This window comes from Anomaloglossus baeobatrachus, chromosome 3, assembly GCF_048569485.1.
Source record: "Anomaloglossus baeobatrachus isolate aAnoBae1 chromosome 3, aAnoBae1.hap1, whole genome shotgun sequence".
In the NCBI taxonomy this organism is placed as follows: domain Eukaryota; kingdom Metazoa; phylum Chordata; class Amphibia; order Anura; family Aromobatidae; genus Anomaloglossus; species Anomaloglossus baeobatrachus.
The window spans coordinates 559,062,269-559,086,678 of record NC_134355.1 but is presented as its reverse complement, the minus strand read 5'-3'; the positions used below and the strand labels follow the sequence as shown (position 1 = coordinate 559,086,678).

The window sequence follows — 24,410 nt, the reverse complement described above, 5'->3', positions numbered from 1 at the left end:
TGAGCCTGTGGCAACATTTCAGTTCCAGGTGAACTTTTTCCAAGCCGTGGCTGGAATGTTGCCACAGGCTCATTAAAGCCTTTTCTCACTAAAAAGCTGGACTGCTGCCTTTACTTCTCTATTTTTGGATATTTAATACAAGTTGTGAAAGGTTGAAGGTTGTGGATGGTCGATGGCCATGCTGAACTCATTGTGCCTGCTCTCATCGGATCGCAGATGTTACTTAGTTCGAGGCCTGGCAAGTATCAGCGTGGGAGACTGGCTGGGAAACTTATGGAAGGTTGCGGAAAGACCTGGCACCCAGTACCTGCAATAGTGGTGCTTTTCTATGACTATATACTATGTGTGTGTGTGTGTTTATTTACTGTTACATTTATATGTATACGTGTCCGTCCTAATCCTATATAATCAGCTGTGGCATTTCATCTTTTTCAGCACTGCTTTATGCTTCCACAGTCATTAGGAGTTATTGGTGGTCGGCCAAATAGTGCTCATTACTTCATAGGATATGTTGGTATGTATAACATTAGATGCCCACTATACAGAGCAGTGCCAGACTTGCTATGATGTTTCCTATATATGACAAAGGGGTGTAAAATTATTGTCCACATACGAGCATTTGTATCGCCCTCAGGTCACTTGCACAGTATTTTGGTCAGTATTTTTCAACCAAAACCAGCAGTGATACCTAGAGAGAAAATCGATAATGGAATGGTGTGTGGCTCTCTAGTTTTGGAGCTCCTCCAGGCCAAATGCACATAGGATCTCATAATGTTCTTGTGTGATCCTGTATGCAGAGAGTGGGCACTGAACTCAGGAGAGAGGGATGAGAGCACGTCCACACCGAGGCTATATGCTCACATTGGATTACTACAGTGTCCGTGCAATCATGCACAGGGACAGAACGGTGCATTGAGCTCTTGGCCTTCCCAAGGGGGCGCCGAGAAGCACTTTTTTTTACATATAAAATAAATAGTCTTTTTCTGTTGCACTAAAGAAGTAACGTTTATGTTTAAGCTATGCGTTTTAAATGGTCTAAGTCACCTAATGGATGGTATTATTATTTTCAATTGCTGTTTGGTAATGAGACTTCCTTTAAATGCATAGTCCTTAATGAATGCCAAACAATACAAATTGTGCATTTAATGGGTAATACAGCTATGTTGGTTTTGTCTATATGGATTGTTTTGGATATAATTTTTTATTTGGTAGATTTTTCGGCAGTGTTATTTAGCATTCTGTGCTTATCATAATTCACTGTTACATTGTAATGTATCAAACAGGTGATGAACTCATTTACCTAGATCCTCACACCACCCAGCCAGCTGTGGAGCCCACTGATGGGATTTATATAGCAGATGACAGCTTCCACTGCCAGCATCCTCCATGCCGGATGCATGTGTCAGAGATCGACCCTTCTATTGCTGTGGTACGTGTGATTTTTGGACAACTTAATTTAAGAATGACTTGTGCTGATGCCAACCAGCCTGTATACACAGTGAAAGTGCGTTTGTTACTTAAGACTATTGTCCCAATTCATTAAAGGGAACCTGTCACCAGTTTTGGGGCCTATAAGCTGCAGCCCCCATCACTGGGCTCTTATATACAGCATTCTAACATGCTGTATATAAGAGCATAGGCCGCGCTGTAGAACATAAAATACAGTTTATAATACTCACTAGAAGGTCGCTCCGGTGCACAACAGTCAGATGGGTGGCGCCGTTCTCCGGGACTGGCGCCTCCTCTCCTCTTTCAGCTATCTTGGTCGTCCTTCTTCTGAGGCCTGGGTGCATGACACGTCCTACGTCATACTCACTCGCCGGCACTGAGATCCTGCGCAGGCGCACTTTGATCTGCCCTACTCAGGGCAGATCAAAGTATTGTAGTGCGCATGAGCAGGACCTCAATACCGGTCTGTGTGTATGACGTAGGATGCATCATGCACCCAGGCCTCAGAAGAAGGACGATCAAGATGGCCGAAAGAGGAGGCACCAGTCACGGAGAAGTGTTTATGTTCTACAGCACGGCCTGTGCTCATAAGAGCTGTATATAAGAGCCCAGTGATGGTGGCCGCAGCTTATAGGCCCCAAAACTGGTGACAGGTTTCCTTTAAGACTGGCACAGAAAATAAGTCATAATGAACGAGCTCACTGGAGTACCATGCTCCTAATGAATTATTTAAATACATTAGTTAACTGGTGTGCGCCGCTGCCAGAGATCTACTCCAGAATGTTATGCGTGACTTTCAATTAATTTGATGAGAACGACGGGTCACGTGTCTCTCTGGATAATTCTCTTTGTAAGAATGTATATAACTTATTATAGTAATGTGATACCATATGGTCTTTATATACCCTCCTTCCCCTATCCTGTTTTAACTCTAGAAATATTACAAAATTGCTCATTATTTCTAAGCCCCCTGCGTGGGGATCAGTAATATTAGTATTACATCTATGTTGCTTATGGTACATGTCATTTACAATAAAACTTTGGTGAAACTAAATTAATTTTATGGAGGAGCATCTACTGCACCCTTTCCAGCCCATGCTGCACCCAAGTTGCCGTAACTTGCGAAGACTGGCATTTAAATGCCAAACATCGCAATACTTTTGCACAACTTCTGAGTTGCATAAAATTGTTGCAACTTAAGGTGTTTTACTCCAGAATTCTGAGGTGCCGTAATCTGGCTTTTTATTTTTGTTTTAGAGTAAATCTACCAAACAATTTTAAGGATATGTAATATATAATACCTTTTTAGACAAAAAGCTTAGACTACTCAATAAAGTTAACCTGACAGCTGATTCATGCTGCCAAAACCATGGGCATTTGTACATGTGTTTTACTCTAAAACACTGGGGTATTAAAAAAAAAAAAACCAAAAACATACAATCAGGTCCGTTCGGGTGACTAGTCCCTGGCAACATCTTCCTCCATTGTTATGCCTGATTGACAGGTGTCTCCCTATACACAGATGTACGGAGAGGCCTGTCACTCATGGTGAGGAGTTTGGAGACCAACCTCTTGGACTAGTCACATTAGGCTAAGTTCACACATCCTGTGTTTTGCATCAGTCACAATCCGTAGCCTTGAGGAATTACGGAATCCTGCAAAATATTTTGCAGGAATCCTGTATTTCCCCATAGACTTCTATTAGTGACGGATTGCGACTGATGACCCTGCGTTGCATCCGCTGTGTCGTGGTCCGTCGTTTTTGACTGACCGCCGAGCGGGGAGCAACGCAGAATGTAACGTTTTTCGGGCCGTCAAAATTAACGCGCCGCGCAGGAATCCGTCGCCATCCGTCAAGCTTGTAATGCATGTCTATGGTGCTGGATTCCGTCGTAATCCGTCTTACAACGGAATCCAGCGCAGGATTCCGTCATGCTCTACTGAGCATGCCCAGCATGCTTGGCACGCCCACTGGGCTGTCCCAAACACAGACGGATCATGACTGATCCGTCAAAAAACGGACGCACAGCGGACGTAACGGACGCAACTGATCCGTTTTTTCACAGGATTCCTGTGAAAGGAATCCTGTGAAAAACACATCAGTTGCATCAGTTGACATCTAAAAAACAACTGATCCGTTGCTGACGGACCTGACGGATTGAAAACAACTGAAGTGTGAACTTAGCCTTAGGAGCATGGTTCACAGGTGGCATTTCAATATATATTTAGTAGTGATGGCAAATGTGCTGAGTACTTGATCGAGCATTAGGGTGCACGTGCACTTGCGATGATTGGCTGAATATCAGGCATGCTCGGATGTGTCATCCTTGAAATAATAAGCACAAAGCACAGGCTTGCGTCACTGCGTGACAGGAGCAGGCAGCCCAGTGAGAGCCATTTGCAGTCTAAATGGCTCTCATGAATGATAAAACAATGTTTTCGGAGGTAGCGTGGCCAAAAAAATCAAAATTGGCTGCCTGTATGTGGTCGCAGACCCGACAGGCCAATTATTAATTTCCATAATTCTCGTTATGCGCGTTGAGCCCATCCTAGCACCTGACCAGCTCGAATCGAGAAACGAGCATTTGAGCATTTTACTGCTCGTCCATCACTAATATTTACTCTAAATCAGCACTGTTTTCTACAATACAACATATCTGACAGAAATTATAGAGCCAGTGTCTGATTCATGCTGCTATCTGGTTCTATAACTTAAACAGTTATTCCCATCTCCAAGATCCTATCCTAATACGTAATAGGTGTAGTAGTAATAATAATAATAATAATATTAGCCAATACCTCCAATTAGAAATGTAGTATAGTTCTCCTGATCTAGCCATATGTTACCTCATGTGCATGGCATTGCAGCTTTGGTATCCATTAGTGTGTCCACTAATATAATGACAGCTGGTTAGTTAGTTGCTCATGGTCGTAGCCATGGATATTTAAGCTAAAATGCCCTCAGCATGACGTAAGAGACATGGCTAAGTATTGCTTTCCTGATATAGCCATGTCTCTTACCTCATGTGGAGGACATTTTAGTGTACAGCCAGCTTCATAGTGCACATGACCGTAAGTTCGGGAATCATGCGCACTGAGCCGAAATCCAGCGTTGACGGTGGCAGCAGAGGTGAAAGCAACCAGCCTCTGACGCTCCGCATTTATTAGCACAGGGACATGCGTACATGCTAAGGCCCTGTGCCCACTGGAGCTTGCTTCTGCGGATTTTGCTGCGGATTTATCTGGATTTCTTCATCGTTCCTTATGGGAGACTCAGATCATGGGTGTATAGCTTCTGCCTCCGGAGGACACACAAAGTACTACACTAAAAGTGTAGCTCCTCCCTCCGAGCATATACACCCCCTGGATGACAAATCTAACCAGTTCAATGCTTTGTGTTCAGGAGGTCACACACACACATGCATTCTCTGATTTTTGATTTTTGATTTTTTCATTTCAAAGATTTGGAAGAAAAGCGGGTCCAATCTGGACTCCCGGCATGTCCCTTCTCACCCCACTGTGTCGGCAGTGCTGTTAAGGTTGATTTTTACAAGGCTGGAGCCTTCACATGCCGCGCTCCTTCACCATCCTCTGAGGCTCTGGCTTGAAGTGGGAGCCATCACGGTTCTCTCTGCTTTGCAGGAGACCGGTCTCCATCTGCAGCCCTGTCAGGATCCTGCCGGACGGAGCGATCACTCCTCAGGGACCTGGCCCTGCGTCTCATAAGCTAAGTATTGAGACGTTATTCAGGGGTTCCTTGTACATTTATTGTGGGGAGTTGTGTTATTTCACTTTGTTTGTGATTTCCGGCCGGTTCTCTGGTTTTTTCCTGAGAACCGCGCCGAGGGTGCCTGCTCGTCGGCCGCATGGAAAAATCTAGGCCCCGGCTTCAGATGCGGCCTAGTTTCGATTTCACTGCCCCTGCATGTCAGTCATGCAGGGGAACAGTGCGGCGCCGCCCACCGGCCGTTCAGCAGAGGGGAGGACACTCCTCTCAGGAGATGTTCCCCTCCCCTGTATTTCTCCTTGGCCCTCCGGTTCCCGCTCCTGGACTCAACCCCGCCCCCCCTCCTCACTCCGGCGCCATTTTATCAGCGTTCACACACTGATCGGCGCTGGCTGCTGCAGCTACTGCATCTGTCTGGGGGTCCAAGCTGTGGAACCGGAGGGCACACAAAAGCGGTCTGGTAAGCCACAACCTCTGGTTGTGGACTTTCTTGTACACTCTCTGGGGGTCATTCTGAAGGAGTGTGTTCTTTACTGCAGAACCTCCACCTCAGCAGCATGACTCACACTAGGAGCAAGGCTGCAAGGCTTTACTCTATTTGCACTGCATGTCAGCTCATTCTGCCTGAACCGAGCACATATCCACATTGTGATGCCTGCTCTAACATGGTAGTGCCTCAGCCTGGAGCCTCCTCAGGGGTCTCTCCGGCTGCTCCAGTCCCGGTGGCTGAACCCCCGGCTTGGGTAGCATCGTTTTCTAAAGCTATCTCCCAGTCCTTTGCCGACTCCATGGGACAGCTGTCCCGGACTCTGCTGACCATGCATCAGCCCCCTTCTCAGGGCGCTTCTGCGGCTCCGACTCGCTCTGCAGAGCTCTCAGAGGATTTTTTATCTGTTCCCGGACCCCGTCCTCCTACACGGAGACGCAGGGACTCTTCTCCTTCCTCGTCCCACGGCTCTGATTCACGAGCTGAAGTGCAGGGCGAGGAGGATGCCTTTACTGTGGGCTCGGACGCTACCTCTATGTACCCTATTGATCTATCTGAGGGTGATGCGGATGTAAGTGATTTGATTGCGTCCATTAATTCCGTACTGGACCTCAATCCACCAGTGTCAGAGGAACAAGCCTCTCTGGTAGAAAAGCACCAGTTTACCTCACCTAAGAGAGCAAGGAGTATGTTTTTTAACCACTCCAGTTTTCAGGCCACTGTGACCAAGCCCAGGGCTTGTCCTGACAAACGCTTCCCAAAGCGTAGTTCTGATGACCGTTTTCCCTTTCCACCAGAAGTGGTCAAGGAGTGGGCTCATTCACCAAAGGTAGATCCTCCGGTGTCTAGAATCTCAGCCCGGACAGTTGTATCTGTGGCTGATGGCACCTCACTTAAGGATTCCACTGACCGCCAGGTTGACCTTCTGGCCAAATCTGTCTATGAGGCGGCAGGGGCTTCGTTCTCCCCGTCTTTTGCAGCAGTGTGGGCTCTTAAGGCAGTCTCTGCTTCTCTGGCGGAGATACATTCCCTCGCCAGGGACTCTATGCCCGAAATGGTTGCCTTAACTTCCCAGGCTTCGGCTTTTTCATCCTATGCCATGTCTGCCATTCTGGAGGCCTCTCACCGCACGGCGGTGGCTTCCGCTAATTCCCTCGCGATCCGCAGGATCTTGTGGCTTCGAGAGTGGAAAGCAGACGCTTCTTCCAAGAAGTACCTTGCTGGGCTCCCCTTTGCAGGGTCCCGGCTGTTTGGTGAACAACTGGATGAAATCATTAAGGAAGCTACTGGCGGGAAGAGTACTTCCTTGCCACAAACTAAAACCAGGAAACCTGTCCAGGGCAGGAACCAGTCGAGGTTTCGTTCCTTTCGTTCCTCTAACTGGTCATCCTCTAAGCCCTCAGCCTCGTCCACTAACTCAGCCAAGGATCGAAAACCCAGCTGGCGCGCGAAGCCGCGTCCTCAAAAGAACGGAGGAGCCGCTGCCACTAAGGCAGCCTCCTCTTGACTATCTGGCTGCGCCAGCAACGTCCTGGGTCGGTGGCAGGCTCTCCCACTTTGGCGACGTGTGGTTTCAACACGTCTCCGATCAGTGGGTGCGGGATATCATCTCCCACGGCTACAGGATAGAATTCTCTTCCAGCCCGCCAAACAGATTTTTTCTGTCCACTCCCCCCTGCTCCAATGCCGCCGCTTTCTCTCAGGCCGTGGCATCTTTGCAGGCCAACGGAGTAATTGTTCCGGTTCCCGCTCGGGAACGGTTCAGAGGTTTCTACTCAAACTTCTTCCTAGTCCCCAAAAAGGACGGTTCCTTCCGGCCCATCCTGGACCTCAAGCTTCTCAACAAGCATGTTCAGGTGCGGCACTTTCGCATGGAATCTCTGCGATCGGTCATTGCCTCAATGACCCAAGGAGATTTTCTAGCATCCATCGACATCAGAGATGCCTATCTGCATGTGCCAATTGCAGTTTCACACCAGCGTTGGCTACGTTTTGCAATCGGAGAGGAACATTTCCAATTCGTGGCTCTCCCCTTCGGGTTAGCCACGGCCCCTCGTGTATTCACCAAGGTCATGGCAGCAGTGGTTGCGGTTCTGCACCTCCAGGGGTTGGCAGTGATTCCTTACCTGGACGACCTTCTAGTCAAGGCTTCATCCAGTGCAGACTGTCAGCGGAGTGTCTCGCTCACTCTCGCCACGCTTGTTCAATTCGGGTGGCTTGTCAATCTGCCCAAGTCCACTCTGACTCCGACCCAGAAACGTACGTACCTAGGGATGCAATTCGAGACTCTGCCGGCACTTGTGAAGCTGCCCTTAGTAAAACAGCAGTCCCTTCATCTGGCGGTGCGTTCTCTATTGAAGCCCCGCCGTCATTCCATCAGGCACCTCATGCAGGTGCTGGGTCAGATGGTGGCGTCAATGGAAGCGGTTCCCTTTGCCCAGTTCCATCTGCGTCCTCTGCAGCTGGACATTCTCCGCCTTTGGAACAAGCGGACCTCTTCCTTGCACAGGCTAGTGGCTCTGTCACCACAGACCAGGAGCTCTCTTCAGTGGTGGCTTCGGCCCCTCTCTCTGTCTCAGGGACGCTCCTTCCTGTCTCCGTCCTGGGTGATCCTCACCACGGACACCAGTCTCTCCGGCTGGGGAGCAGTGCTTCTCCACCACCGAGCACAGGGCACTTGGACTCCGTCCGAATCAGCCCTCTCGATCAATGTGCTGGAAATCAGAGCTGTGCTCCTAGCTCTCGTGGCCTTTCACCACCTGTTGGCGGGCAAGCACATTCGAGTCCAGTCGGACAACGCGACAGCAGTTGCCTACATCATTCACCAGGGCGGGACTCGCAGCCGCCTGGCAATGTTGGAGGTTCAACGCATCCTGCAGTGTACGGAGGACTCCAAGTCCACCATATCCGCAGTCCACATCCCAGGCGTAGAAAACTGGGAGGCAGATTATCTCAGCCGTCAAACCGTGGACAGCGGCGAGTGGGCCCTGCATCCGGCAGTGTTCCGGTCAATCTGCCGCAAGTGGGGCACTCCGGAAGTGGATCTAATGGCATCCCGGCACAACAACAAGGTCCCGGTTTACGTGGCTCGCTCCCACGATCCTCAGGCCTTGGCAGCGGACGCGCTGGTTCAGGATTGGTCCCAGTTCCGTCTGGCCTACGTGTTTCCCCCTCTAGCTCTCTTGCCCAGAGTCCTGCGCAAGATCAGAATGGAGGGCCGTCGGGTCATAATCATTGCTCCAGACTGGCCCAGGCGAGCTTTGTACCCAGACCTGCTCCGTCTGTCCGTAGAGGTGCCGTGGCATCTCCCAGACCGCCCAGACCTTCTCTCTCAAGGTCCGTTTTTCCGCCAGAATTCTGAGGCTCTCAGATTGACGGCGTGGCTCTTGAGTCCTGGATCCTGACGGCTTCAGGCATTCCTCCTGAGGTCATCTCCACTATGACTCAGGCTCGGAAGTCTTCCTCGGCCAGGATTTACCACAGGACTTGGAGAATTTTCCTGTCCTGGTGTCGCTCTTCCGGCCATGCTCCTTGGCCTTTTTCCTTGCCGACCATCCTGTCCTTTCTGCAGTCCGGTCTGCAGCTAGGACTATCCCTCAATTCCCTCAAGGGACAGGTCTCGGCTCTGTCAGTGTTGTTCCAGCGGCGTATCGCCCGACTGGCTCAGGTGCGCACCTTCATGCAGGGCGCATCTCACATCATTCCTCCTTACCGGCGGCCTTTGGATCCCTGGGACCTTAATCTGGTCCTCACGGCCTTACAGAAACCCCCCTTTGAGCCTCTTAGGGAGGTTTCTTTGTTTCGACTTTCACAGAAAGTGGTCTTTCTGGTGGCCATAACTTCTCTCAGGAGAGTCTCTGATTTGGCTGCGCTCTCTTCGGAGTCACCCTTTTTGGTTTTTCACCAAGACAAGGTGGTTCTCCGTCCGACTCCGGACTTTCTCCCTAAGGTGGTGTCTTCTTTCCACCTTAACCAGGACATTTCATTGCCTTCCCTTTGTCCGGCCCCTGTGCATCGCTTTGAGAAACCATTGCATACTTTAGATCTGGTGCGGGCGCTCCGGATCTATGTGTCACGCACCGCCGCTCTCAGGCGTTGCACCTCTCTGTTTGTGCTAACCACTGGTCAGCGCAAGGGTCTCTCGGCTTCTAAACCGACTCTGGCTCGTTGGATTAGGTCGGCCATATCCGATGCCTACCAATGTTCTCAGGTGCCTCCCCCGCCGGGGATTAAGGCGCACTCGACCAGAGCTGTCGGTGCCTCTTGGGCTTTCAGGCACCAGGCTACGGCTCAGCAGGTCTGTCAGGCTGCCACTTGGTCTAGTCTGCACACCTTTTCAAAGCACTACCAAGTGCATGCTCATGCTTCGGCAGATGCGAGCTTGGGCAGACGCATCCTTCAGGCGGCTGTCGCCCATTTGTGAAGTTAGGTTTTGCCTACTTCTCAGTTTTCTGATTATTTCCCACCCATGGACTGCTTTGAGACGTTCCATGGTCTGGGTCTCCCATAAGGAACGATGAAGAAAAAGAGAATTTTGTTTACTTACCGTAAATTCTTTTTCTTATAGTTCCGACATGGGAGACCCAGCACCCTCCCTGTTGCCTGTTGGCAGTTCTTGTTCCGTGTGTTTTCACCGGCTGTTGTTGTAGACAGAGGTTCCGGTTATTCCGGGTTTTACTCTATCTCTACTTATGGGTGGATGTCCTCCTTCAGCTTTTGCACTAAACTGGTTAGATTTGTCATCCAGGGGGTGTATATGCTCGGAGGGAGGAGCTACACTTTTAGTGTAGTACTTTGTGTGTCCTCCGGAGGCAGAAGCTATACACCCATGGTCTGGGTCTCCCATGTCGGAACTATAAGAAAAAGAATTTACGGTAAGTAAACAAAATTCTCTTTTTTCCAGATAAATACGCAGGTTTCAGCATGTACAGACACTCCCCATGTTATCCTATGGGACATGGCGAGTGCTGTATCCACGTTGCGGAATGTGCAGTTGCGGAATATACTGCGGGTAACCCGCAGCCGCAAATAACTGCATGTCAATTATTCCTGCGGCATTACCTGCGTAAAACCCCTGCCTTGGTCCCATACTTACCTGCCTTGATAGCAGACACCCGGTCATTTTCCTCTGAGCACAGGAGCAGGAAGGAGGAGGTGGCCGGGGCCTGCACGAGCTCCGGTCATGTGAAAGCCAGAGCTAGTTCAGGCCCGCCCACCTTCTCCTTCACAGTGTAAACACGGCCGGAGACTGGAGTGAAGTGCTGCGTGATGAAGGTAAGTATGAACGCCCCGATCACTCAGCACTTGTTCTGCATTGAGGATGCAGTGCCGAAGCCATGGTACTGTATCCTCAATGCAGAATGCCCGCACCATATCCGCACGACATTCCGCAATAAAACCGCAGCATGGAAACAGACAAAGTTGAGCAGCAGATTTCTGGGAGATCCTGCGGATATAACCACAGGACACTTTCCCCCGTGGGCACATAGACTAAGAAGGCCAACTAGCCAAGGGAGCGAACGCCCTTGCGACTAGTCCCTGGCCTCATTCGCTTATAAAATTGGATCTTTAGAAATATATTTTTTAAAGATCTCTTTAGCTATGCTACTCTAGGCTGGTACAGTTAGGCGGGGATTAGTAATATGCACCCAGAACTGCTCGTGATTCTGGGTGCATATTGTACTTTACAGGTTCCCTTTAAGTTTCAAATTTTTGTTTTTACAGATCAAAATTTTCTTGGTAAAACAATACCAGTGTGAATGGAGCCTAATATGGATATTTTAACTTTAGAAAGTCAAGAACACAAAAGTAATGTAAGGCTATGTGCCACGGGACTTTGTACCTGCGGATTTTGCAGCGGAAAACCTGTGGATTTATCTGAAGTTTCTAGATAAATCCGCAGGTTTTAGCAAGTACAAACACTCCCCATGTTATCCTATGGGACATGGGGAGTGTCTGTGTCCATGCGGCGGTATGTGAGGCTGCGGAATATGCTGCGGATGTCCCATAGCTGCACGTAACTGCATGTCAATTATTCCTGTGGAAATATCTGCGGATGTCCCACCTCTCCACTATGGAGATAGAGGCCAGGACTTTCGCAGGTAAGTGGCACGAATGTCCGCAGGTTTACCGCAGATATTTCGCTGGAATCCCGCAGCAATGGATAGCTGCGGATTCCGGGGTGCTGCTGCGGGAAACCTGCGGACGTACCTGCACATATATCCGCGGGTAAAATTGTCCCGTGGGCACATAGCCTAAAGACCAACTGTTTAAAGAAATAAATAAAGATCAACTGTTGCCATTTAGAAAAGCCACCTTCTGGACACACTTTCTAAAAGTACAGTAGAAAAGAAACCTCAATACTGTCTATTATTTGTGTTTCATTGCAGTGTTGGAAATTCCCTGTAAAACCTCATATCATTTCTCTTTACTGTAGGGATTCTTTTGCAGTTCTGAAGAAGATTTTGATGACTGGTGCCAGCGCATTAGAAAGGTCAGTGCAGGCAGTAGATAAATTCAGCAGCAGAATGTCCTATTCTACAGAGGCGTAACTACAGGGCATGTGCCCGGGGGATGTCAACAAGTTTTGACCATGGTGATATATGGGTGTGAAGGTCAACAGGTAAAGGAAAAACCTAGATACAACTCTGGACACAGCGTGTTGTCCTGCGGGGCCGCGAGAGTTGACCGCAGCAGCTCGTGCCCATGATCGGGGTTCAGGCCAATGTGGTCTTTCTCTCTATTCTTCCTGGAGAGAACGCTTGCAGCTCCGCAGCAATAAATTGATATGCTGCGGCTCGGGTTGCAGGCTCCAATGGGAGCTACTGTGTAAACAATTATATAATTTAAATGCTGCGATCGGACACTAAGAGCGAGCAGCATTTAAATGGATAAACTGCAGTGATCAAGCTCAATTACAGGCAAATGCCGGCTATGTAACACAGCCAGGCTGGTATGAAGTGAGCTTAGCGCTTTAGCATTTTCATACTTTTCTTAGCTAGGTTGTTAAGGGGTTAAAAGGGGGTTCCATTACTTATAATGATGACGTAATCTCAGGATAAGTCATAAATATAAGATATGGAGTCTGACACCCACCACTCTCACTTATCAGCTTTGGCGTTGTCAGGATTAAAACGGTGTACTGAGCAGAACTCCGCAGCTGCCGTGTACTGCAGACATGCTGTGGTTGAAAACAATAGGAGCTGATCTACAGTACCTGAACACTGACTATAAACAGTGTATGGAGCTGTGCTGCTCTTCGGAGTGATGCATTTGTTTTTTTTGTTTTTTTTCAGATATCACTTACTGGGGGATCGTTGCCTATGTTTGAAGTTGTTGATCAGCTGCCGCTCCATCTATCAAATCCTGATGTACTCAACCTTACTCCAGGTAAGTACCCTCACATTGCCTGTATTGCGGTTAAAACTGTTGATTAGTTCAACATAAAGATATGGTCACATATAGCAAAAATACTGCTTTTTTTCCCCAGCTTCATTTTTTGGGGCAGAAATCTGTTTAAAGAGAATCTGTCACCATTTTTTACCACCTAATCTGAGAGCAGCATACTGTACTGACAAAGAACCTGATTCAAGCAGTTTGTCACTTACTTGGGCTGCTTGCTGTACTTTTGAAAAAAAGATCACTGTTGGACTAGTAAACCTACCACCATGTATGTCTCCATATTCATGAGCTCTATATAAACCCACCATCACCATTGATTAGCAGCATGGTGCCTATGCACAGTGTATACAGAAAGCTGCCAATTAGTGATGTTGGGTGGGTACAGATCACAGCATTCAGAGAACTGCTTGAGAGAAGAGCTGTCACAGATAAACCAGGGCTATCTCTGTCACTTCACTAGAGGACACTGGAACCATAGTGTAAAGGCCCCGTCACACTAAGCAACATCGCTAGCAACATCGCTGCTAACGAACAACTTTTGTGACGTTGCTAGCGATGTTGCTGTGTGTGACATCCAGCAACAACCTGGCCCCTGCTGTGAGGTCGTTGGTTGTTGCTGAATGTCCTGGGCCATTTTTTAGTTGTTGCTGTCCCGCTGTGAAGCACAGATCGCTGTGTGTGACAGCGAGACAGCAACAACTAAATGTGCAGGCAGCAGGAGCCGGCTTCTGCGGAGGCTGGTAACCAATGTAAACATCGGGTAACCAAGAAGCCCTGTCCTTGGTTACCCGATATTTACCTTTGTTACCAGCCTCCGCCGCTCTCACGGTCAGTGCCGGCTCCTGCTCTGTGCACATGTAGCTGCAGGACACATCGGGTTAATTAACCCGATGTGTGCTGTAGCTAGGAGAGTAGGGAGCCAGCACTAAGCATTGTGCGCTGCTCCCTGCTTTGTGCACATTTAGCTGCAGTACACATCGGGTAATTAACCCCATGTGTGCTGTAACTAGGAGAGCAAGGAGCCAGCGCTAAGCATTGTGCGCTGCTCCCTGCTCTGTGCACATTTAGCTGCAGTACACATCGGGTAATTAACCCGATGTGTGCTGTAACTAGGAGAGCAGGGAGCCAGCGCTCAGTGTGCGCTGCTCCCTGCTCTCTGCACGTGTAGCTCCGTGCGCTGGTAACCAAGGTAAATATCGGGTTGGTTACCCGATATTTACCTTAGTTACCAAGCGCAGCATCTTCCACGCGGCGCTAGGGGCTGGTCACTGGTTGCTGGTGAGCTCACCAGCAACTCGTGTAGCGACGCTCCAGCGATCCCTGCCAGGTCAGGTTGCTGGTGGGATCGCTGGAGCGTCGCAGTGTGACATCTCACCAGCAACCTCCTAGCAACTTACCAGCGATCCCTATCGTTGTTGGGATCGCTGGTAAGTTGCTTAGTGTGACTGGACCTTAAGTCTGTAGCCAACTGGAGGCTGACTCTAACAATACATCTTGATAAAAAAGTTGTCTCTTCCCAAGCATACCATACACAGCTCGGTAGCACCAAGCCTCCTCAGTTTAATTTAGTGTCATTGTGATCAGAAATGGGTCGGAGTCTAATACCTGTCTTAAGCTGGTGTCACACATAACGACGACGACAACGACGTCGCTGCTACGTCACCATTTTCTGTGACGTTGCAGCGACGTCCCGTCGCTGTCGCTGTGTGTGACATCCAGCAACGACCTGGCCCCTGCTGTGAGGTCGCCGGTCGTTGCTGAATGTCCAGCTTCATTTTTTGGTCGTCACTCTCCCGCTGTGACACACACATCGCTGTGTGTGACAGCGAGAGAGCGACGAAATGAAGCGATCAGGAGCCGGCACTGGCAGCTGCTGCGGTAAGCTGTAACCAGCGTAAACATCGGGTAACCAAGGGAAGACCTTTCCCTGGTTACCCGATGTTTACGCTGGTTACCAGCCTCCGCTCTTGCTGCCAGCGCCGGCTCCTGCACTGTGACATGTGGCTGCAGTATGCATCGGGTAATTAACCCGATGCATACTGTAGCAAGGAGAGCAAGGAGCCAGCGCTAAGCAGTGCGCGCGGCTCCCTGCTCTCTGCACTGTGACATGTAGCTGCAGCACACATCGGGTTAATTAACCCGATGTGTGCTGCAGGAGAGCAAGGAGCCAGCACTAAGCGCGGCTCCCTGCTCTCTGAACATGTAGCACAGCGACCTTATGATCGCTGCTTCTGCTGTGTTTGACAGCTAAGCAGCGATCATAACAGCGACTTACAAGGTCGCTGTTACGTCACCGAAAATGGTGACGTAACAGCGACGTCGTTGTCGCTGTCGTTTAGTGTGACACCAGCTTGAGCCTTGGTTTGGTTCGGAGCTAACCTTTGTTTTGTGTTTAGATTCTGGATGGTCATTAGGATGGGTAGCAGAGTTAGATGATGCCCCTCTGTTTCACTTTAAAGAGCAACATAGAGTCCAGCCTGTACTTGTCAGCCTGTATCCTATCTTATCGGTATGGCAGGACTGTGTACCTTGGCACAATCGGTGATCATTCATCTGAGGTGCTTGGTCCTTTTTGTCTGTGACTCCTGACCTCCTGCACACCATAGCAAGATGCTATTGCACAGAGCTAAAGCTGGTGCCAGGACTTTCCAACGCATAGCCACAGAATCAAGTTTTTTCGGGACAATGAAGTATGTCTTTGATGTGGCCCTGCCAAGCGCTGCTCTACCATGTTTTTTTTGTTTGCTGTGTCTGGGTCCTGGCACTTGTGTTCCTCTCTCTTGCTTAGTTGGAGAGTCTACAGATAGTCTGGGGCACTGTGTCTTTCTTCCGGTGGATTCTCAACAGTGCAAGTCCTCTTTTCAGTTTACAACCTGGGTCTTTAGGCAACCAGTGAAGACCCCCCTCCGTTCCTGCATAAGCATCTTAGGCAAGATGATGATGGCATTCGAGGCAATTCCTTTCACTCTGTTTCATTCCAGACCTCAGCAGATCGCCGTTCTGTCTTGCTTTGACAAGTCGGTTCACTACCTGGATCAACCTGTTAACCTACCATTGCGTATCAATCATTATCTCAGATTCTGATTGACATTGCCCATGTTATATCAGGGTCACTTCCTCCACCCTATTCAGTGGCAAATTCTGACAGTGGACAGTCTCCTCAGATGGGGAGCAGTTTTTCTTTCAGTTCTCCTTCTAAGGTTTATGGAAGAATGGGAGGGTCCAGTCACAATCACTGTACTGGAGCTCAGAGCTATCTCCCTGTCGCTTCCTCATTGGCAGTACCTACTTTTGGGTCTACCTGTCCAGATTCAGTCTGAAAATACCACTGTAGTGGTATAAATAAATGCACAGGGCAGAACTCTGAGGTGATCAACTATGGCAGAGGTTAAATATTTTGGATTAGGAGGAACATAGTGCCATTCATCTCAGTGATCCACATTCCCATTGTGGACAATTGGGCTTCAGATTTTTGAAGCCCCTCGCTGTTATCTTCAGGGGAGTGTTCGTTTCATCCAGAAGTCTTCAGCCAGAACGGTCTTCAGTGAGACACGCCAGACGTCATTCTAATGCTATCCAGATGGAATTGCAAGGTGCTGAGGTTTGTGGCCAGGTCTCGATATCCACTGGCAGTCAATGCATTGGCAATCCCTTGGCCCTCCCATACCTGTTTTTACATCTGCCCCTGCTACCTAAGCTTTTCAAGAAAGTTACTGCAGACGGGATTCCTGGCAACCTGGTCATACTGCACTGGCCTCAAAGATCCTGGTACACAGATAATTCAACCTCCTGGAAGGTGTCTCTTGGGCTCTTCCAGACTATCCAGATCTTCTTTTTCTGGGTCTACTTTTCCAACAGAATTTATGGTCACTCATTTTCACGGCATGGCAGTTGAAGCCTTAAATTCTGAGGGTATCAGGCCTATCCAATTCAGCTATTTAGACTTTGATAATTGCACAAAAGCCGCCCTCCATTGATCTACCATCGGACTGGGAGGGCTTAATATCCTTATCTTGTCCAGTGATTCTCTTTTTTTTTGCAATTGAGTCTGGATTCAGGACTGGCACTTAGTTCACTCATGGGCCAAACATCTGCTTGGCCATTCTTTTTCAGAGAGATTTGGCTTCTTTACCTCACAGGAGCCTACCGTACCACCCTCCTTGACATCACAATCGTGTTTTAAACACAATTCAGGCCCTGACCTTTGAGCCAATTGGAAACATTTCGCCATTCTGTCTCTCCTGAAAGATGGCCGTATAGCAATTACCACCATCAGGCAGGTTTTGGAGCTATCTCTCCTTTCGTGCACCTTAACTTATTCTGCACCTAGTCAAGGTGATATTGCGTTCGGTTCAATTTTTTTCTCTCGAAGTTGTCCTACCATCTTTCTGCCTTTTGCCTTCTGTTTTTGCTGAGAGAGCTTTGCACAAGCTGGACGTCATCAGGGCCATGTGGCGCTACTTGAGACATTTGGATTCCTTGATGGTCATTCTGGAAGGCCTGTGCAGAGGCCTGGCCACCTCTAAGGTGCGACCATTGCTTGCTGATGAGGCTTGGTAGTATCAGGCTAGGTATAGTATGCTGAGGAGGAGACTTTCTTTATATTAAGATGTGTTGTTAGTGTCAGCCTCCAGGTGGCAGAAGACATAAGCCATGGTTCCTGTGTTCCTCAATGAAGGCTTTGGAAAAGAGATTTTAGAGTGAGTACCAAAAATCTTCATTTTCTAAAAACTTTGGCAAGCAGCCCACCAAGTACCACATCACTGTAATCAGTGTCTCTACCCATATATTATGCTGCTCTCAGATGGAACACCAAAAGCCTGGTGACCAGATTATCTTTAATAGTTGAAGGTAAGTAGATGTCATTTCATGAAAACTCATGTCACTGTGTATTTAAAAAGACTTCTTTATTATGCATTCTTCATATAGGCTTTTATGCGGAGTCTAAAAAATACATGTAAAAAGTGAAATTGCAGTTTTTTAACTAAAGACTTCCAGCATTTCTTTATTTAAAAAGGCATGAGAAAAAAAAAAAAGCTGGGTCAAATCTGCAACAAAAATGTTCAAACATGCAAATATGTATTGCGTATTTTAGTGTGTACATGCACAGAAACAGTGCAGCCTTATAAAAGGTGTTTTTTTGCAACTTGCGAACCTGACCTCAATCCATATCCATATTATAAATCTTAATACAGTGGAACCTTAGTTACACGCTGCGATATCGGTACCGATATCGCTAGAGTGCGTACCCGCCCCCGTCGGTTGTGCGACACGGACAAATCGCTGCCCGTGGTGCACAACATCGCTTACACCCGTCACACGGACTTACCTGCCTAGCGACGTCGCTGTGACCGGCGAACCGCCTCCTTTCTAAGGGGGCGGTTCGTTCGGCGTCATAGCGACGTCACTAAGTGGCCGCCCAATAGAAGCAGAGGGGCGGAGATGAGCGGGCCAAACATCCCGCCCACCACCTTCCTTCCTTATTGCCGGCAGGACGCAGGTACAGTGAGTTTCCTCGTTCCTGCGGTGTCACACATAGTGATGTGTGCTGCCACAGGAACGACAAACAACCTCGCTACTCACCTGTCAACGATTTTTGGTGTTGGAGCGACCTCTTCAATACCAACGATTTTTACCTCTTTTGCGATCGTTTTAGGTCGCTCAGAGGTGTTACATGCTGCGATGTCGCTAACGACGCCTGAAGTGCGTCACAAACACTGTGACCCTGACGATTTATCGTTAGCAATGTCGCAGCGTGTAAAGCACCCTTAACTTGGTTTGAGAGCGTTTTGCAAGACAAGCAAAGCTTTTTAAAAATGTGTAACTTAGTTTAAGAGCAATGCTTTGCAATAAGAGCAATTTCCCACCGTGCACACTTCCGGTTCCATCCATTCACCGCGCTCTGACCCACTCTGGAGGTATATTTCTGTCCATATGTACTGTTTACAGTATACAGTATACCATTGCATAGTACAGTATATACTATATACCATGTCTATCAATTTGCATGTGTGGACACAGTATTGTACTCTTTCAGCTAACCAGTATAGCACATTGCTTGTACTGTACCTCTCGCACACCAATTCTAATGTGCAGTTTAATTTGTTTTACATATTTTTACTGTACTGTACAGTATTTTGTATTAGTGTACTGTAAGAATTTTATGAATACAGGACATTTTGTTTTGTATTACTGTAATACGTTTGTATAAATATTGTAAATATTTTTGGGTTGTAGAACAAATTGTCTGTGTTTCAATTATTTCATTATTATGGGAAAATTCGCTTTGATATAAGAGTAACTTGGTTTAAGAGCTCACTCCCGGAACCAATTATGCTCGTAATCCAAGGTTCCACTGTATTTGGGAATTGACAGGGGGATGTTTAGGCATGTCTTACATCAGAATTGCAATCCTAAATAACAATGCAGGGCTTCTCATTATCCACATCAGACTTTGTTACAGTAAAGGATGATTATCGGTAATTGTAAGGGCCTGTGCACACATTGTGGTTTTGTTGCTTTTTTTCTGTGCAGATTTGTCATAAAACCTGAAGGCTTTCCTAGTCCCAGCAAAGTGAATGTGATCCCTGAAGTCTCATACACATATTTCTTATTTTTTCTTGAAGATTTGTAACAGAACTACCGTATTTTTCGGACTATAAGACGCACCGGACTATAAGACGCACCCTGGTTTTAGAGGAGGAAAATAGGAAAATAAAACTTTAAGCAAAAAAATGTGGTCATGACACACTGTTATGGGGCGAGGATTTGCTGCTGACACTGTTATGGGGGTAATGTCCCCAAATTCTCTACTAAGGTACCCCATCCTGTTAATGATCCTCCTGCCTTGTATATGATCCTGCTATAAACCCCCATCCTGCTCATATACCCCCATCCTGCTTATATACCAGCATCCTGCTCATATTCCCCCATCCTATTCATATACTCCCATCCTGCTCATATACCCCCATCCTGCTTATATACCAGCATCCTGCTCATATTCCCCCATCCTATTCATATACTCCCATCCTGTTCATATACCCCCATCCTGTTCATATTCCCCCATCCTGCTCATATACTCCCATCCTGCTCATATACTTCCATCCTGTTCATATACCACCATCCTGTTCATATACCCCCATCCTGTTCATATACCCCCCATCCATCCTGTTCATATACCCCCCATCCATCCTGTTCATATACCCCCCATCCATCCTGTTCATATACTCCCATCCTGTTCATATACTCCCATCCTGTTCATATACTCCCATCCTGTTCATATACCCCCCCATCCTGTTCATATACTCCCATCCTGTTCATATACCCCCCATCCTGTTCATATACTCCCATCCTGTTCATATACCCCCATCCTGTTCATATACTTCCATCCTGTTCATATACCCCCCCATCCCTCCTGCTCATATGCCCCCATCGTGCTCATATACCATCCTGGTATATGGCCTGTATCCTATAGCACAGAGAAAAAAAAACCAAACATTTATACTCACCTTTTCCTCACTCCCTCCAGCACCGATCATCTTCCTCTCTGCACCACTGACCTGTGTTTTTGGAGCCGTTCCCCTGCAGCACGCGATGTCTTCCTGTCTGTGCCGATCAGCTGACCGGCACAGATCAGCTGACCGGCACAGACAGGAAGACATCGCGTGCTGCAGGGGAACGGCTCCACACACGGGGACAGGTGAGTACACTGATTCACTGCACCCCGCGCTGATGATGACGCGCGGGGGACAGTGAATACAACCGCACATGATCACTCCAGGCTGTAATTGCCAGGGGTGATCATGCGGACCGGCTCTTTACTATGTGCGCGTCCCCGCTCGTCCTCCCGCCCACCTGTCAGCGCCGGCTTCTGCGCTGAAAAATGGGCGGGAGGATGGGCGTGCATATGTAATGAGCGGGCACACATGGTCACAGCAGGCTGTTACAGCCTGCTCGTGCCCCCGATGACCCGCTCCACCGCAGCACCTCATTCCCCGCAGCCACAGTCAGACCATAAGACGCACCCCCAACTTTCCCCCAACATTTGGGGGAAAAAAAGTGCGTCTTATGGTCCGAAAAATACGGTAATCTGCAGCATGTCAATTCTATCAGCAATTTTTGCTGTAAACTTCATTAATACTAATAAATGGGGAAAATCTGCACCAAATTTGCATGTCAAAAACGGGTCTATTTTATGCACCATTTTTCCTGCCAAGAGAATTAGAAATGGTGTAGAAATTTCTGTTGCAAATAGTTAAAGGGAACCTGTCAGGTGAAATATGTACCTAAAACCACGAGCAGTTCTGGGTACATATTGCTAGTCCCTACCTAACCATCCCTATATCTAATTGCATAGATAAAGAGAGCTTTAGAAAAGTATTTCTAAAGATCCTTTATGATATGCTAATGAGGCCAGCGACTAGTCGCAAGGGTGTTAGTTCCTGCGCTTATTCCGCCCTCTTAGCATGGCAACACACCCACAGGGGCATGCTAATATGCTATTCAATGCCCACTGCCCAGCGTTGTTGGCAGTGAAGCACATACCTGTGTCTGTTGCACCACCTCAGAATGGTCAGTGCGCATGATCAGAAGTCCCCGGCACTTCCGGTCATGCACACTGGTACAGTTTGAAACCGGGACGTGTACACTTGGCTTCATAGTGTGCATGACCAGAAGTCCAGGGATCATGTGCACTGAGCCGAAATGCAGTGTTGGGTGCGGTGGCAACAGAGGTGAGTACGACGATGCTTCTGATGCTGCACTTTTCATCAGCATGTTAGCACGCCACAGGCGCGTGCTTACATGCTAAGGGGGCCGACTAGCCAAGGGAACTAACGCCCTTGCGACTAGTCCCTGCACTCATTAGCATATCTTAAAGGATCTTTAGAAATACTTTTTCTAAAGATCTCTTAATGTATACTACTAGATACTGGGATGATTAGGCAGGGATTAGAAATACATACCCAGAACTGCTCGTGGTTCTGGCTGCATATTGCACCTGACAGGTTCACTTTAATGTGGTCACATCCCCTATTACCACAGTGATAAATTTCACCACCTACACGCTCGGTATACAATATAAAAATGTACTAACTTTTAGGCTTAAAATAATCATTCTTGTGTTAGATTCCTCAGATGCAGACCGCCTTGACAGATTTTTTGACTCAGAAGATGAAGAATTTGAAATTTTATCTTTTTGAAGAAAAGAAAAGACAACCTGACTGATACACAAAGGGGAAAAGGGTAATATTCCACAGTAAGGAGACTGCTGCTTCTTCTTCATAAGAAAATACAAACATTGCTGGATATAAGAATTGTCCTATATACAAAACCCTGTATCGTAATACAGTACCTAACGCTAGGACGCCCAGACGCGTCCAAGATTGAGTGCATTGTATGGAGTCCGTATTGTTACATTCCATGTGCAAAGACAATAGAAGGAAGTCCGGCTGTCTGTGAAGATGTGGAATACAATAAAATCAGGATTCTTGGCTGGGCAGACATGTCTCATTTGATCCCATCAGAGAGAATATACATCTTCTAAGTTTACTGGGATGAAGAATTCCATCAAAGAGCCTTTAATTGCCTTCAGTGACAGTTTTTTTTTTTGTTTTTTAGTGGTTGTTTGTAGGAAATCTCTCCATTGTCTTCAGCTTAAGCCTTGCTTGGTCTTCTGACCAGATCACAATATGCTGAGCGGCTGAAAGTATTCGATGATTCAGATTGTAGGCCGTCACCAGGACAGCGCTTGTTACTAACTTTCAGTATAGCAGTCGCCAGATAAATGGATGTAGCCATCCTGTGACTTCAATATTTATTTCAATGTTATTAAAAGTTTCTCCAGCTGATTTTATTTTTTAAAAAGATCCAATTAAAGGGATAGTAATGTTTTAAAAAGCAAAAATTTCACCCTCCGCAATTTTGTATTGTCCTATGCCAGTCAAAAGGTGGAGCGCACGTGTTTCATGTTTCCCAGTAGACCTCCAGATGTCTTCAGGAAGGGCTGATGTAACAGGTAGTTTGAGAAAATGTAGGAACTAAGATGACTTTATCTCTGGCTTGTTTCCTCTATGCTGACTGCAATGGACAGCAGGTAAGTTAAGCTCAACCTTCTCAAGTCCCCAGCTAGACCTGTAGGGATTAGAGGATAGAAGGTATGAATGCTTATTACACTCAAGAATGTTTCCTTTTTAGAATTTAAAGTGAAATGTGGAATTGAGAGCTATTTATTCTGTGACATGGTTGGGTGTAATATCCTACTCAACCACTTTGAATTAGACTACCCAAGTCTTCAGCAAAAGATCAAACAGTGAGGCAACAGAGAAGTGGCTGGCATCTGCAGACGGCATACTTATCTTGCTGCCAGGGCCGGACTGGGACTGAAATTCAGCCCTGGAACTCAAACCCAAGCAGCCCACATGCAAAAATCGCTTTCCAAAAAAATAACCATTTGCATTAGCATTGTGGTAAATTTAGCACTGCAATACATACTTGTATGCATGCAGCACCAGTACTGTAGCTGGAACTTGCCACAAACTTTCAAAAATCCGGAAAACCATCAAAATATTTATTTTTCATGGAACTACAATCAAAGATCTAATTGTAGACTGCTGCTATTAGTCCTAGACTTTCACCTTTTTACACACATGTAGGCCTATTATACACACACACAGCTCTGCTGCATACATACAGACACACACAGCTCTGCTGCATACATACATACAGACACACACACACAACTCTGCAGCATACATACAGACACACAACTCTGCAGCATACATACAGACACACAACTCTGCAGCTGCTGCATACATATATATATATATATATATATATATATATATATACATATATATACATACATACAGGCACACACAACTCTGCAGCTGCTACATACATACAGACACACACAACTCTGTAGCTGCTGCATACATACACACACAACTGTGCAGCCAGCTGCTGCATACATACACACAACTGTGCAGCTGCTGCATACATACAGACACACACAACTCTGTAGCTGCTGCATGCATGCATACATACAGACACACAACTCTGTAGCTGCTGCATGCATGCATACATACAGACACACAACTCTGCAGCTGCTGCATACATGCATACATAGACACACACACAACTCTGCTACATACATACAGACACACGCAACTCTGCAGCTGCTGCATACATGCATACATACAGACACACACAACTCTGCAGCTGCTGCATGCATGCATACATACAGACACACACAACTCTGCTACATACATACAGACACACACAACTCTGCAGCTGCTGCATACATGCATACATACAGACACACACAACTCTGCAGCTGCTGCATACATA

The 24,410-nt window shown here is 47.4% G+C and overlaps 1 protein-coding gene across 2 annotated transcripts in view; it reads left to right on the top strand.

Moving 5' to 3' along the window:
* ATG4B (autophagy related 4B cysteine peptidase) overlaps positions 1-22,912 on the top strand; it is a 66,658-nt gene extending 43,746 nt beyond the window's left edge. For both annotated transcript variants that reach the window (XM_075340852.1, XM_075340851.1), the window contains 5 exons: positions 436-514; positions 1,284-1,429; positions 12,100-12,156; positions 12,959-13,052; positions 22,191-22,912. In XM_075340852.1, the coding sequence (XP_075196967.1) occupies positions 436-514; positions 1,284-1,429; positions 12,100-12,156; positions 12,959-13,052; positions 22,191-22,264 (450 nt within the window). In that variant the 3' untranslated portion in view covers positions 22,265-22,912. The remainder of the gene's footprint in view (positions 1-435; positions 515-1,283; positions 1,430-12,099; positions 12,157-12,958; positions 13,053-22,190) is intronic.
* The last annotated feature ends 1,498 nt before the right edge of the window (positions 22,913-24,410 follow it).